At 38.1% G+C, this 15,532-nt stretch overlaps 1 protein-coding gene across 1 annotated transcript; it reads right to left on the reverse strand.

The window, feature by feature from the left end:
- Nucleotides 1-4,541: 4,541 nt before the first annotated feature.
- Nucleotides 4,542-13,955, reverse strand: LOC103512270 (the record flags this gene model as incomplete). Its single annotated transcript, XM_008477022.1, has 7 exons — nucleotides 4,542-4,655; nucleotides 5,249-5,377; nucleotides 6,063-6,191; nucleotides 11,769-12,042; nucleotides 13,051-13,268; nucleotides 13,734-13,776; nucleotides 13,897-13,955. Coding segments are annotated over 7 exons (966 nt in total), but the record flags the coding sequence as incomplete, so codon positions are not given.
- Nucleotides 13,956-15,532: the final 1,577 nt, after the last annotated feature.

The following is a 15,532-nucleotide window of genomic DNA, read 5'->3' on the forward strand; positions in this document are numbered from 1 at the left end:
CCAATGTAATTAATACTCACCTACAACTTTTCTTGAAAGTTAGGCTGTAAAATTGCCTTCGTTAGGCCTGCAATTTCAAATTTTCTCCAGCCTTTTTCAAACTTTTCAAAGCAGATTTACGTGAAAGAATCTTCTGTCCTCATGTCCACTAATGGTGAAATGGGAACCCCATGTAAAATGGGACGTCCAATGAAATTAACAAATGATATGATAAAAGATTAGATAGGACCAAACAATACACACGCATGTATATTTAACGTAGTCACACCAATACAGATCTCTCATACTGACACGGTAGCTTATATTGGTTACACTCTGGAAAACTGTTAGATCACTTCGTTAATGTTGTCAATTTTCAAGGATTGTATTGAAAAAAGCCACAAAAAGTTTTTAAAAATATATTTAGGAGAATGAAAATTCATGGAGATTTCAAAATTAAACTTTTATTACATTATTTAAAGGGTTTCTAATTATTGGTAAGTATTCACATCAAAGGGATCAATGACTACGTGATTAAATGACAATTTAAGCTCTGTCAGCATATTATGAAACTTTTGAATCATTTATCAAAATTTTGAATTATTTATTAAATCTATTAATTTCAACAATAGCTACCTACTCTGTACCTAAATACCAAGAAAAACACTTGAGACATTTAATTGTATCAAATTATTTCTTTTGTTTTATTATCTAAATTTTGTAATTTGTAATACCTAGGTATCTATTACTAATTATTATAATCAGTAAGTATTGCTTTGTTCATAATTATTATAATATTATTCCACTTCTGTCACTTGAAATCTCAAAGAAAATTCAGATTCACTAATGGAAATTTATTCACATTACTTTTGCAGAACTCTTCAGTTGTTACTTCAATTCAAGTTCTTTCCAGTTCAAGGGGACACGTTATCGATTCCTTTCCAGCCAAAAAATAATCACATGTTCTTCCAAATATTTCACTGTTTTTCCACTGGATAGATACAGGAGGTTTCTGAAAGGCTGACAAACCTTTTCAGGTCGATCTTTTGCTTCTGGAGTCATTTGTTTCAAGCTGTGTTCATGATCAAAAGATAAAGTACATAAGAACAATAATGGCTATCATGTGCTTGCAACACTTACACATGGCAAACTTGTGTTTTCTCGAAAAAGATGACGTTATTTGCAAATGAGTTTCTGTACTAATGTATGTATTTTACTGCAAAAGAATTGTTGTCCGAATTCCTATAAATGGGTATATTTATTGAAAAATAAAGAGGAAAATGTTTAATTCGAAATTTTTATTTGGTAGATTATGCTTGCCTGAATTTCAGTTGTCCGAATTACTATAAATGGGTATATTTATTGAAAAATAAAGAGGAAAATGTTTAATTCGAAATTTTTATTTGGTAGATTATGCTTGCCTGAATTTCAGAGAAATTTGTCACTTTGTAAAATACCTATATCTAAAATACCTATATCTTCCGCTCATACCCTTTCCCCCAGTCAATTTATACCTAAATAAAGTCAAAGTTCCTTCTCTTTCTCCTCTTTCTCCTCCTCCTCCTCCTCCTCTCTCTATCTCTCTCTCTCTCTCTCTCTCTCTCTCTCTCTCTCTCTCTCTCTCTCTTCTCTCTCTCGCTCTCTCTCTCTCTCTCTCTCTCTCTCTCAACCAGCCACTGTTCATAAATTGAACAAAGGTTTCTGGCTTCCACAGGCTGTTGCATGTTGCAGGCTTCTCCATTGAACAATGATGAAAATTGAAAATAATTTTTTCAATAACCTGAGCAACAATGTGGCCTCTGCCGAGTTGAGTTTTTTTTAATCAAAGAAACAGTCAATGTTTGTTCTTGTAAACAAAAAAAGTATGGAAAAAGCTCTTTGAGGTCTTCATTTATTTTATGGCTGTGTATTTTTCTTCCCATTTTTGGAATGTGCATTTTCCTCCACAGTATTGATGGGAAAGTGTGTTGATGACGAAGTGTATTGATGGGATTGGAAAGTGTATTGATGGGGAAGGGTGCATCGAAAAGTACAAAGCTTCACTAATCTCAATACACAAATAACTACAAATGTTTCGTCTACAGACTTTGGTTTCCAGTGAGTAATTCCTTATCCTTGTATATAACAATGTCCACACATGATCGACGCCGTAGATCGATGGTTGTCTATTACTGAAACTGTACACTGCCTAGATAACATAATGTAGATTCACCTCGAGATTGACGGCGTCGACTATGTGTGGACAAAGCTTTGGTATAAGTGGTATTGGTATAAGTAGGGCCATCGGCTTTAATAAACGCTCTTGGTCACTGCAATCTGATTGGATCTTTTATGACATTAGAGTGGATACTGCTTTAGAGCTAATCCAATCACAACTTACCCTCTCAATCCGGTCCTTGTTCTGCACATTATTGCCCACGAGTAGAATAACCTTATGTCCAATCACCATAGTGGTCATAGCCAGGAACTTGATGCCATAGATAATAGTCATCTCTTCATTCTTATCGACCTTACAGAGACGTTGAGTGTTGTAGATAATGGAGAAGGCTCGAGAGTAGCTTAATCTGGCGGGATTGGGGGAGAGGCTGTCCGATTGAAGGAGATCCCTGATTGTGGCCCAAATGACGAGGACCAATAAGAGACCCAGGAAGCCGCTGGGAGGATGCATTCAACGTGCTGACCATTAGTAATTTTGAACTTTGAATCATAAATAAAAGCTTTAAAACAAGAACCCCATTTTTAGATTACCTCCCAATATACTCATTGTTGTTTTCATTTTCCATTAACCACCCATATTTATGTATTTTGATCTGAATAAAGTCTACAAGACTTCAGGATGTTTACCCTGTGTGAATCCTTATTTCAACATTTCGAAATGGACTTTAATAATTTTATTCCAGTTTGTTCAACCTCAAAAGGGTAAATTTTCGTTTGAAGTGTTCCACGATATTTCGGGGGCTGTTTGCGTCAATTGCCTGTAGCCCGGAAACCCAAGTACACGGGGAGCGTTTTTCGACTATTTGAAAATCTGGGTCAAATTATTTGAATTATTATTAAAATTATTTTAAATTTTCCGGGATTCCTCATTCAATGACAGACTTATAAATAGAAAGGTTCAAAGGTTTGAATTTGACCGTCAATTCTTTATTCCTCATTCATAGACAGACTTATAAATAGAAAGGTTCAAAGGTTTGAATTTGACCGTCAATTCTTTCAACATTGAAGCCCATAATATTTCCCCCTATTGCGAATTCCTATATTCCTTAAGCTTATTACTCATAGCAAATTCCCATCGGTATAAAAAGTAGGTACCTATGTACCTACATAATATATCAAACGAATTGACATCGATCAATTTCGGTCTAAATATACTAAATACAATCTCTGCTTCCCAGTATGACCTATTCTATTTCATTCTACACCTATTCTATTCTATTCTACACCTATATATTCTATTCTATTCTATTAAAGAATATGTATTAGAATAAGGTACCTATTATTCTAATACATATTCATTTACAAATTTACATACATGTTTCCTAAGATTAAAATTTTTCCATTTTATCTTTTCTTAAATATCTAATCTTTTTTTTCCTAATCATTTTGTATACAGATATCTAAAACTTGAACTCCTCTTTATCCGATAGAGAGCATTTAATATTTTAAATTGCTCCATGGGTAAAGAGTAAGCCATATGTATAGGTATTACTTATTTATATTGAGATGATTTGTGTTTATGTATGTTTATAAATAAATGGTTATATATTAAAAAAAAAAAAACTTGAAAAGCTTCCTGGTACTCTAAGGTAAGAGCAGTGGCATTTGACAGTAATCTAATGTCTAACAGGAAAATGGGGATCTACTTTTACTATCTCTTCTTCCCCCTTTTCTTTAGAAACCACGCTATCTTTAGAAAAACGACGAACTTTTTTATTAAAGTTAAAAAAAAAAACACGAGTTTTGCACTTTCTTTTTTCGGAAACGTGGAAAAGCTTGTTGTACTTTTGTATTTTGTTTTTGAAAAGATGCTAGGCAAGTTAGGGTTGACTCTGGGAAACGATAATGGATGCCAACGAAAAGGGAGGGGGACGAACCATGTATGACTTACATACCTCTGCCAAACTTTTAAGTTTCTAAGTAGAAAGAAAGAAAAATGTTCCTAATAGCTCCTACCTTCCTACGCTACGTTAAGGAGGGAAAAAACTTTCTAGTCAATATAGCAATGGTGTATTGTTTTCTGTAAAATTCCTATGTTGTTCCTCATATACTCATAAATGTATGGAATTCCGCAATAAAGAAATAACTTTCTATTACTACAGTATAGCGGAGCTATACTAGTAATGAAAGTATTGCAATCGGTCCAAATTTTTAGAAAGAAAAATGTTCCTAGCTCCTACCTTCCTACGCTGCGTTAAGGAGGGAAAAAAACTTGAAAAACTTAAAAGTTTACATATAGCAATGGTGTATTGTTTTCTGTAAAATTCCTATGTTGTTCCTCATATACTCATAAATGTATGGAATTCCGCAATAAAGAAATAATTTCCAATAATGAAAACCAAAATCTAAAGTCTCTGCAGGTGCACATTTGCTGAGCATGAGCCGAAAACAAAGCTCGTTTTCGTTATGATTATCCGGATATCCGGGCATATCATCGAAAAGGCTCCTACCTTCCTACGCTGCGTTAAGGAGGGAAAAAAACTTAAAAGTTTACATATAGCAATGGTGTATTGTTTTCTGTAAAATTCGTATGTTTTTCCTCATACTCAATAAATGTATGGAATTCCGCAATAAAGCAATAATTTCCAATAATGAAAACCAAACTCTAAAGTCTCTGCAGGTGCACATTTGCTGAGCATGAGCCGGAAACAAAGCTCGTTTTCGTTATGATTATCCGGATATCCGGGCATATCATCAAAAAGTACAAAGCTTCACTAATCTCAATACACAAATAACTACAAATGTTTCGTCTACAGACTTTGGTTTCCAGTGAGTAATTCCTTATCCTTGTATAAAACTGTGTCCACACATGATCGACGCCGTAGATCGATGGTTGTCTATTACTGAAACTGTACACTGCCTAGATAACATATGTAGATTCACCTCGTAGATTGACGGCGTCGACTATGTGTGGGCACAGCTTTGGTATAAGTTGTATTGGTATAAGTAGGGCCATCGGCTTTAATAAACGCTCTTGGTCACTGCAACCTGATTAGATCTTTTATGACATTAGAGTGGATACTGCTTTAGAGCTAATCCAATCACAACTTACCCTCTCAATCCGGTCCTTGTTCTGCACATTGTTGCCCACCAGTAGAATAACCTTATGTCCAATCACCATAGTGGTCATAGCCAGAAACTTGATGCCATAGATAATAGTCATCTCTTCATTCTTATCGACCTTACAGAGACGTTGAGTGTTATAGATAATGGAGAAGGCTCGAGAGTAGCTTAATCTGGCGGAATTGGGGGAGAGGCTGTCCGATTGAAGGAGATCCCTGATTGTGGCCCAAATGAAGCCCATAATATTTTCCCCTATTGCGAATCCCTATAGGTATTCCTTAAGCTTATTACTCATAGCAAATTCCTATCGGTATAAAAAGTAGGTAGGTACCTAGTACCTATGTACCTACATAATATTTCAATCGAATCGACATCGATCAATTTCGGTCTAAATATACTAAATACAATCTCTGCTTCCCAGTATGACCTATTCTATTTCATTCTACACCTATTCTATTCTATTCTATTCTCCACCTATATTCTATTCTATTCTATGACCACCACTGTGAGAAACCAAATAAACTGCACTAATTCCTTGTATAAAACTGTGTCCACACATGGTCAACGCCGTAGATCGATGGTTGTCTATTACTGAAACTGTACACTGCCTAGATAACATATTATGTAGATTCACCTCGTAGATTGACGGCGTCGACTATGTGTGGGCACAGCTTTGGTATAAGTGGTATTGGTATAAGTAGGGCCATTGGCTTTAATAAACGCCCTTGGTCACTGCAATCTGATTGGATCTTTTATGACATTAGAGTGGACACAGCTTCAGAGCTAATCCAATCACAACTTACCCTCTCAATCCGGTCCTTGTTCTGCACATTGTTGCCCACGAGTAGAATAACCTTATGTCCAATCACCATTGTGGTCATAGCCAGGAACTTGATGCCATAGATAATAGTCATCTCTTCATTCTTATCGACCTTACAGAGACGTTGAGTGTTATAGATAAGCCTCTGCCGAGTTCTTGTAAACAAAAAAAGTATGGAAAAAGCTCTTTGAGGTCTTCATTTATTTTATGGCTGTGTATTTTTCTTCCCATTTTTTCCATAAAGGAGACAAGTTTAATTGTGTTAAGCATGAATGCGCTTGTCAGAAATGTCGTTCCGCAAAACTACAAACTTCGAACTAAAGGAGACAAGTTTAATTGTGTTAAGCATGAATGCGCTTGTCAGAAATGTCGTTCCGCAAAACTACAAACTTCGAACCACCAACCTTTGACCTTTGGATCAGAATTTCACCTCGCGAAGTACAAAATCAATTCTCATTACAGGAAAGAAAAGTCTTCATTACTTTGAAACCTCTCTTTTCCTTTTCTCCCTTTTCCTACTCTCTCTTCCTCGCTAGCTACATATCCCTCCCTCTCTCTCCTCTCATTCCCACTTCTCTGCATAGAGACGAATAATAGACTTGTAGACAACAAAGAGACATTGATGTAATAGAGAATATGCCATCAGTGGTGTAAACTGTAGAACTCTCTCAGAAAATGGCACAATGACTGAATAAGAGGAAGGGTCTGGCTGCAGGACCTTAAACAAGGAGTGGACCAGCTTAGTTTAGCTGGGGGACTTTGACCAGTGAAGATACCAACCTTTCCCCTTGCTAGTTGCTAAAGAAATAGCAAAGGTTGTGTGCGAAGGACATCCACTGGTAAAATTTTGTAGCCAAAACCAAACGTCAGCCCTCAATCGCCCTAGGGCTGATTGAGCAGCTGACGAAAACCATTAACCCCGTCTGAACACGGGAAAAAGCGAAGAAGAAAAAGAAGAAGACGTAGAAGAAGAAGACCCTGAATGAGGGGAATACAGGTGAGGGGTAAATTCGATGTGGGTGTAATGTCACAGTATAAGTATTACATTCACACTACGCCACTGACAACATGAAAAGCGGAAAGATAAATGGAGGCCGAGGAAGGGAAGGGTTGTCGAAAATGGACCGAAACCTCAAATCTGACATATTCTTGCTGTAACCCGAGTATGATAAGGGTGGAAATAATTGGAGTATATACGGAGTCTTCGAGGAAATAGCAAAAAGTGCAATACAAATTGACTGTGAGTTAACAATAGCTAGTCTTCCTCTTTTATTATTGACGTTCCATATACGAACTTTAATGAAATACCTTCAATGAAAAAAAGAGACAACAATAAAATAAGTTTCTGCGTTATTACAAATTGATGTAAAAATAAAATGTTGTTTTTCTCCAAACAGAACCTTAAACTTGCTCTACATTCTAGATCCCCCTAATGAAATTCTACCTAATGAAAAGGGAAAATCTAGTGTATCTAATATGACAGGGACAACATTTAGAATTCATGTAGGTACAAAGTAAATACATAATAAAAAATGTACATACCAATGTAAGTAAAAAGGTAACCTACCTACCTGCATCATGTAGGTGTAATTACATCCGTGTTTATCTGTCTATTAATTTGTCCCTCTGTCGTTTTTATTCCAATTTATTTTTCTTCTATCACCTCCTCTCACATTCTCATTCTTCTCTTTAATTTATTTTCCTCGTCCACTTTTTCTCTTTGTCTCAGTGTGCATATGCGTCTCTAAATTTTGTCTCTTCTCGTCCACCTCCTCCTCCTCCTCTTCCTCTTCCTCCTCCGCCTCCTTCACAATTATTTAATAGCTACCTTTTTTCACCGTTCTTTCCTCTACATACATATTATGTTGTTTTTCTAATTCTACTTCCTTTCCTCCTCCACAATAATATTCTTTGATACCTTTTTTATTTCTCCTAATCCTGCATCTATTTCCTCACAGAATTAATCCTCTTTTTCCCACGTTCGACAAAAGAAACTATCGTCCCACGGTGAAAATAAGATTAAAGCACCCCTCCATGCAACTCTAGTTCCCCCTTGAAATATTAGAGCAGGAGACAAATCTGAAGACGAGAAAAGAATTCTCTCTTAGGCTGTGTCCTGACATTGTCGACTCCGCGCCGTCAATCAATCGATGGTCGATCGACGAGGTGAATCTATGTTTGTTGTAGAGGCAGTGTACGATAACAGTCGACATCGACCGACGGCGTCGACTTTGGATGACCCAAAGTGGGTGGACACAGCTTTATATGTGTACGCAACTTCGTACCTACCTTAATGAAATTGAAAAAAAAAATCTCACTTAGTTTTATCCCCATTACAACTTTGGGGGAAAGTGCCTGTGCCCGGGATACGTCTGGGAAACCCCTTTTCTAGATTGATATATCGAGAAGCACAAATTTTACCACAAAATCTTTATATGTGTACGCAACTTCGTACCTACCTTAATGAAATTGAAAAAAAAAAAATCTCACTTAGTTTTATCCCCATTACAACTTTGGGGGAAAGTGCCTGTGCCCGGAATACGTCTGGGAAACCCCTTTTCTAGATTGATATATCGAGAAGCACAAATTTTCCCACAAAATGTTCATCCTTGTTTCACCATAAAGGGACCGATGTGTTTTTACGACTTTATTACAGACAATGTGTTTTCAATTTGCATGCCCGCTCTTGATGACCCAATAAAGTTACGTAACACGAGGGAGGGAAAATGGGGACTAGGGAAGGAAAATGGGAATTGGGGAGTATAAATATAGGTAGGGATAATATATAGAACGGGAAACTTATCCAATAAAGAAATAAAGCTCCTACAGAAAGAACTGGACAAAACAGCTAAATATTACAACGATTGGAAGATGAGGGAGGGAAAATGGGGACTACGGAAGGAAAATGGGAATTGGGGAGTATAAATATAGGTAGCGATAATATAGGTAAGAAGGGAGAAAAGCAGGGCCGGCCTACAGCCTACAGCCTATAACCGGGCCCCCTATAGAATTGGCCCCTCGCCTCAACATTGTCAGATGTCAGCCTAAAGCAATCACCTTAGGGCTGATTGAGAGTCTGACGAAAAATGCCGATCCCGTCTGAAAAAGAAGAAGGAGAAGACTAGGTATATGGTCGTATTTTATTTTCCTTTTTAAAAAACTACTGGCTCCGGCCCCCTATGAGAAGCTTAATTGGGCCCGGCAAATGGTACTGGATAAACCTCATTGGACCCCCATGTGAGCGACCCTGGGAGAGGAAAAGAAGTTAGAATGTACCGGTCATAATTCCCAGGGGAGCGCCCCTAATGCGCCAATAAAAAGCAGTCTGCGTTATTACAAATTGATGTAAAAATAAAATGTTGTTTTTCTCCAAACAGAACCTTAAACTTGCTCTACATTCTAGATCCCCCTAATGAAATTCTACCTAATGAAAAGGGAAAATCTAGTGTATCTAATATGACAGGGACAACATTTAGAATTCATGTAGGTACAAAGTAAATACATAATAAAAAATGTACATACCAATGTAAGTAAAAAGGTAACCTACCTACCTGCATCATGTAGGTGTAATTACATCCGTGTTTATCTGTCTATTAATTTGTCCCTCTGTCGTTTTTATTCCAATTTATTTTTCTTCTATCACCTCCTCTCACATTCTCATTCTTCTCTTTAATTTATTTTCCTCGTCCACTTTTTCTCTTTGTCTCAGTGTGCATATGCGTCTCTAAATTTTGTCTCTTCTCGTCCACCTCCTCCTCCTCCTCTTCCTCTTCCTCCTCCGCCTCCTTCACAATTATTTAATAGCTACCTTTTTTCACCGTTCTTTCCTCTACATACATATTATGTTGTTTTTCTAATTCTACTTCCTTTCCTCCTCCACAATAATATTCTTTGATACCTTTTTTATTTCTCCTAATCCTGCATCTATTTCCTCACAGAATTAATCCTCTTTTTTCCCACGTTCGACAAAAGAAACTATCGTCCCACGGTGAAAATAAGATTAAAGCACCCCTCCATGCAACTCTAGTTCCCCCTTGAAATATTAGAGCAGGAGACAAATCTGAAGACGAGAAAAAAATTCTCTCTTAGGCTGTGTCCTCACATTGTCGACGCCGCGCCGTCTCAAAGGTTTGAATTTGACCGTCAATTCTTTCAACATTGAAGCCCATAATATTTTCCCCTATTGCGAATCCCTATAGGTATTCCTTAAGCTTATTACTCATAGCAAATTCCTATCGGTATAAAAAGTAGGTAGGTACCTAGTACCTATGTACCTACATAATATTTCAATCGAATCGACATCGATCAATTTCGGTCTAAATATTCTAAATACAATCTCTGCTTCCCAGTATGACCTATTCTATTTCATTCTACACCTATTCTATTCTATTTCATTCTACACCTATTCTATTCTATTTCATTCTACACCTATTCTATTCTATTTCATTCTACACCTATTCTATTCTATTTCATTCTACACCTATTCTATTCTATTTCATTCTACACCTATTCTATTCTATTTCATTCTACACCTATTCTATTCTATTTCATTCTACACCTATTCTATTCTATTTCATTCTACACCTATTCTATTCTATTTCATTCTACACCTATTCTATTCTATTCTATTCTCCACCTATATTCTATTCTATTCTATGACCACCACTGTGAGAAACCAAATAAACTGCACTAATGAACTCGAAAAGCTTCCTGGTACTCTAAGGTAAGAGCAGTGGCATTTGACAGTAATCTAATGTCTAACAGGAAAATGGGGATCCACTTTTATTTACCATCTCTTCTTCCCCCTTTTCTTTAGAAACCACGCTATCTTTAGAAAAACGACGAACTTTTTTATTAAAGTTAAAAAAACACGAGTTTTGAACTTTCCTTTTTCGGAAACGTGGAAAAGCTTGTTGTACTTTTGTATTTTGTTTTTGAAAAGATGCTAGGCAAGTTAGGGTTGACTCTGGGAAACGATAATGGATGCCAACGAAAAGGGAGGGGGACGAACCATGTATGACTTACATACCTCTGCCAAACTTTTAAGTTTCTAAGTAGAAAGAAAGAAAAATGTTCCTAGCTCCTACCTTCCTACGCTGCGTTAAGGAGGGAAAAAAACTTAAAAGTTTACATATAGCAATGGTGTATTGTTTTCTGTAAAATTCGTATGTTTTTCCTCATACTCAATAAATGTATGGAATTCCGCAATAAAGCAATAATTTCCAATAATGAAAACCAAACTCTAAAGTCTCTGCAGGTGCACATTTGCTGAGCATGAGCCGAAAACAAAGCTCGTTTTCGTTATGATTATCCGGATATCCGGGCATATCATCAAAAAGTACAAAGCTTCACTAATCTCAATACACAAATAACTACAAATGTTTCGTCTACAGACTTTGGTTTCCAGTGAGTAATTCCTTATCCTTGTATAAAACTGTGTCCACACATGATCGACGCCGTAGATCGATGGTTGTCTATTACTGAAACTGTACACTGCCTAGATAACATATGTAGATTCACCTCGTAGATTGACGGCGTCGACTATGTGTGGGCACAGCTTTGGTATAAGTTGTATTGGTATAAGTAGGGCCATCGGCTTTAATAAACGCTCTTGGTCACTGCAACCTGATTAGATCTTTTATGACATTAGAGTGGATACTGCTTTAGAGCTAATCCAATCACAACTTACCCTCTCAATCCGGTCCTTGTTCTGCACATTGTTGCCCACCAGTAGAATAACCTTATGTCCAATCACCATAGTGGTCATAGCCAGGAACTTGATGCCATAGATAATAGTCATCTCTTCATTCTTATCGACCTTACAGAGACGTTGAGTGTTATAGAGAATGGAGAAGGCTCGAGAGTAGCTTAATCTGGCGGAATTGGGGGAGAGGCTGTCCGATTGAAGGAGATCCCTGATTGTGGCCCAAATGACGAGGACCAATAAGAGACCCAGGAAGCCGCTGGGAACAGAAAACCGGGATCTACGATTGGGCACTAATTTAACATTATAAGTGACGACGTCATCGTGAGAGGAATACCGCTGGGAACAGAAAACCGGGATCTACGATTGGGCACTAATTTAACATTATAAGTGATGACGTCAGGTGTTGCATTGTGAGAGGAATATGCATTTTCCTCCACAGTATTGATGGGAAAGTGTTTTGATGACGAAGTGTATTGATGGGATTGGAAAGTGTATTGATGGGGAAGGGTGTTGATGGGAAGTGTATTGATGGGAATGTCACCCAAGTTGGGTGACAACTTCACTGACAAGCATGCTTTTCTTTTGCCTTGTTCAATTAAATAGAAAAGCAATTTCCGAGGCCTATGCACTTCATCAGGCCTGGCAGACAGAAGGGTATGGTCCTAATTCCTACTCCCGATACAATTAAATAGAAAAGCAATTTCCGAGGCCTATGCACTTCATCAGGCCTGGCAGACAGAAGGGTATGGTCCTAATTCCTTCAATTAAATAGAAAAGCAATTTCCGAGGCCTATGCACTTCATCAGGCCTGGCAGACAGAAGGGTATGGTCCTAATTCCTACTCCCGACTCCCGATGGAGTCAAAGTTTTGCGGCTCGGGCATTCTAAAGATGACTCTACAAGTCTACAGTCTACTTCACGTTCGTACAGCCAGCCTATGTAGTTAGCTTGATTGGTAGCGCGACTGCCTTTTAAGCGCTAGACCGCTGGTTCTATACTGAACGGATAATGTTCCTTCTCGGAACGGCTGGCTTTCTCCTATCCTGTCTTCCTTCTCTTTTCGATTTCGGGAACATCAGACCTTAACAGTTACAGTTCCCTCTATCAAACCTCTCTAAAACGTTATTTCCTATACCTAATATGTCAAAATATATAAGACCTTGGGTAGACAGCGGGGGTAAAGGGACTTTCCAGTCCTATCCCAGCAGGATAAACAAGGTATATTCTATTCATTCATTTAATTTCTAAAGATGCCTCTACTTACAGCAGACACCAAGCCTCCACGGGTAAAGATCCCAGGTCATCCTTCACGTAGCAATTTTCCTCCGGGATTCGAATGGTCACCTTGATACCAGCCTGCAGAAACCCTCGGGTCAGGGATTGCCTGAGGGACTTTTCCAGATCCCGTCCTGTACATTCGTTAGGGATACAAAGTCCCCATCGGAAATAAGAACGGGGATGCTTGATCAACTCTGTCCGGTTCTGGAAAAAAAAGTCAAAATGTCGAACCCTTTCAGAAGCAGACTAACTGGATAAATCGTGGATATTCTTGCAGTCAATGTTGCTTCGGACTTAAATTTAAAAGTTTATATGATTCCTTATGACACGAGGAGCATTTTAAGATAGAAAACTTTCGACCAAAAATCCGCCGCCGTAGGCGGCTCTGCAACGGGACTTACAATTTTTTTTAAAAAAAGTTCAATTTTTGAACATTTTAAAATTTAAACGATCCCTTATTACATGGGAAGTATTTTGAGATGGAAAATTTTCGACCAAAAATTGGCCGCCATAATTATAGGCGGCTTGGGACTTAGAAAAAAATTCACTTTTTTTTTATTTTTCAAATACGTATTCCGCAAATGTAATAGAAAGTCGTGTGATGTTCACACCAGATTTTTTTAGCTCCAAGTTAATCTCACAATTTCGAAACCTGCATATAGATCTTACCGTAGAGATGGTCTCCCACACACTCTGAGTCAAATCGCCGTCCCTGAATATATAAGACCTTGGGTAGACAGCGGGGGTAAAGGGACTTTCCAGTCCTATCCCAGCAGGATAAACAAGGTATATTCTATTCATTCGTTTAATTTCTAAAGATGCCTCTACTTACAGCAGACACCAAGCCTCCACGGGTAAAGATCCCAGGTCATCTTTCACGTAGCAATTTTCCTCCGGGACAAGAAAAAGAAAAATTCCGTTGGTCCTCATTTTTCCTGCTCTATGACTTTGAAACATCACCCAAGTAAGCGCAACTGATCTATTACATCCGTGTCCATCTGTCTATTAATTTGTCCCTCTGTCGTTTTTCTTCCAATTTATTTTCCTTCTATCACCTCCTCTTACATTCTCATTCTTCTCTTTAGTTTATTTTCCTCGTCCACTTTTTCTCTTTGTCTCAGTGTGCATATGCGTCTCTAAATGTTGTTTCTTCTTCTTCTTCTTCTTCTTCTTCTTCTTCTTCTCCTCCTCCTCCTCCTCCTCCTCTTCCTCCTCCGCCTCCTTCACAATTATTTAATAGGTAGCTACCTTTTTTCACCGTTCTTTCCTCTACATATATTATGTTGTTTTTCTAATTCTACTTCGTTTCCTGCTCCACAATAATATTCTTTGATACCTTTTTTAGTTCTCCTAATCCTGCATCTATTTCCTCACAGAATTAATCCTCTTTTTCCCACGTTCGACAAAAGAAACTATCGTCCCACGGTGAAAATAAGATTAAAGCATCCCTCCATGCAACTCTAGTTCCCCCTTGAAATATTAGAGCAGGAGACAAATCTGAAGACGAGAAAAAAATTCTCTCTTAGGCTGTGTCCTCACATTGTCGACGCCGCGCCGTCGATCAATCGATGGTCGATCGACGAGGTGAATCTATGTTGTAGAGTCAGTGTACGATTTCAGTCGACATCGACCGACGGCGTCGACTTTGGGTGACCCAAAGTGGGTGGACACAGCTTTATCTTTATATGTGTATACGCAACTTCGTACCTACCTTAATGAAATTGAAAAAAAATTTATGTGTATACGCCACTTCGTCCCCCCCTTAATAAAATTTAAAAAAAAAAAAAAAAAAAAAACCTCTCACTTAGTTTTATCCCCATTACAACTTTGGGGGAAAGTGCCTGTGCCCGGGATACGTCTGGGAAACCCCTTTTCTAGATTGATATATCGAGAAGCACAAATTTTACCACAAAATGTTCATCCTTGTTTCACCATAAAGGGATAAAGGGACCGATGTGTTTTTACGACTTTATTACAGACAATGTGTTTTCAATTTGTGTTGCATGCCCGCTCTTGATGACCCAATAAAGTTACGTAACACGAGGGAGGGAAAATGGGGACTAGGGAAGGAAAATGGGAATTGGGGAGTATAAATATAGGTAGGGATAATATAGGTAAGAAGGGAGAAAAGCAGGGCCGGCCTACAGCCTATAACCGGGCCCCCTATAGAATTGGCCCCTCGCCTCAACATTGTCAGATGTCAGCCTAAAGCAATCACCTTAGGGCTGATTGAGAGTCTGACGAAAAATGCCGACCCCGCCTGAAAAAGAAGAAGAAGACTAGGTATATGGTCGTATTTTATTTTCCTTTTTAAAAAACTACTGGCTCCGGCCCCCTATGAGAAGCTTGGGCCCGGTAAATGGTACTGGATGAACCTCATTGGACCCCCCTGTGAGCGACCCTGGGAGAGGAAAAGAAGTTAGAATGTACCGGTCATAATTCCCAGGGGAGCGCCCCTAATGCGCCAA

The sequence above is a fragment of the Diaphorina citri genome, unplaced genomic scaffold, assembly GCF_000475195.1.
Source record: "Diaphorina citri unplaced genomic scaffold, Diaci psyllid genome assembly version 1.1 scaffold816, whole genome shotgun sequence".
Lineage (NCBI taxonomy): Eukaryota > Metazoa > Arthropoda > Insecta > Hemiptera > Psyllidae > Diaphorina > Diaphorina citri.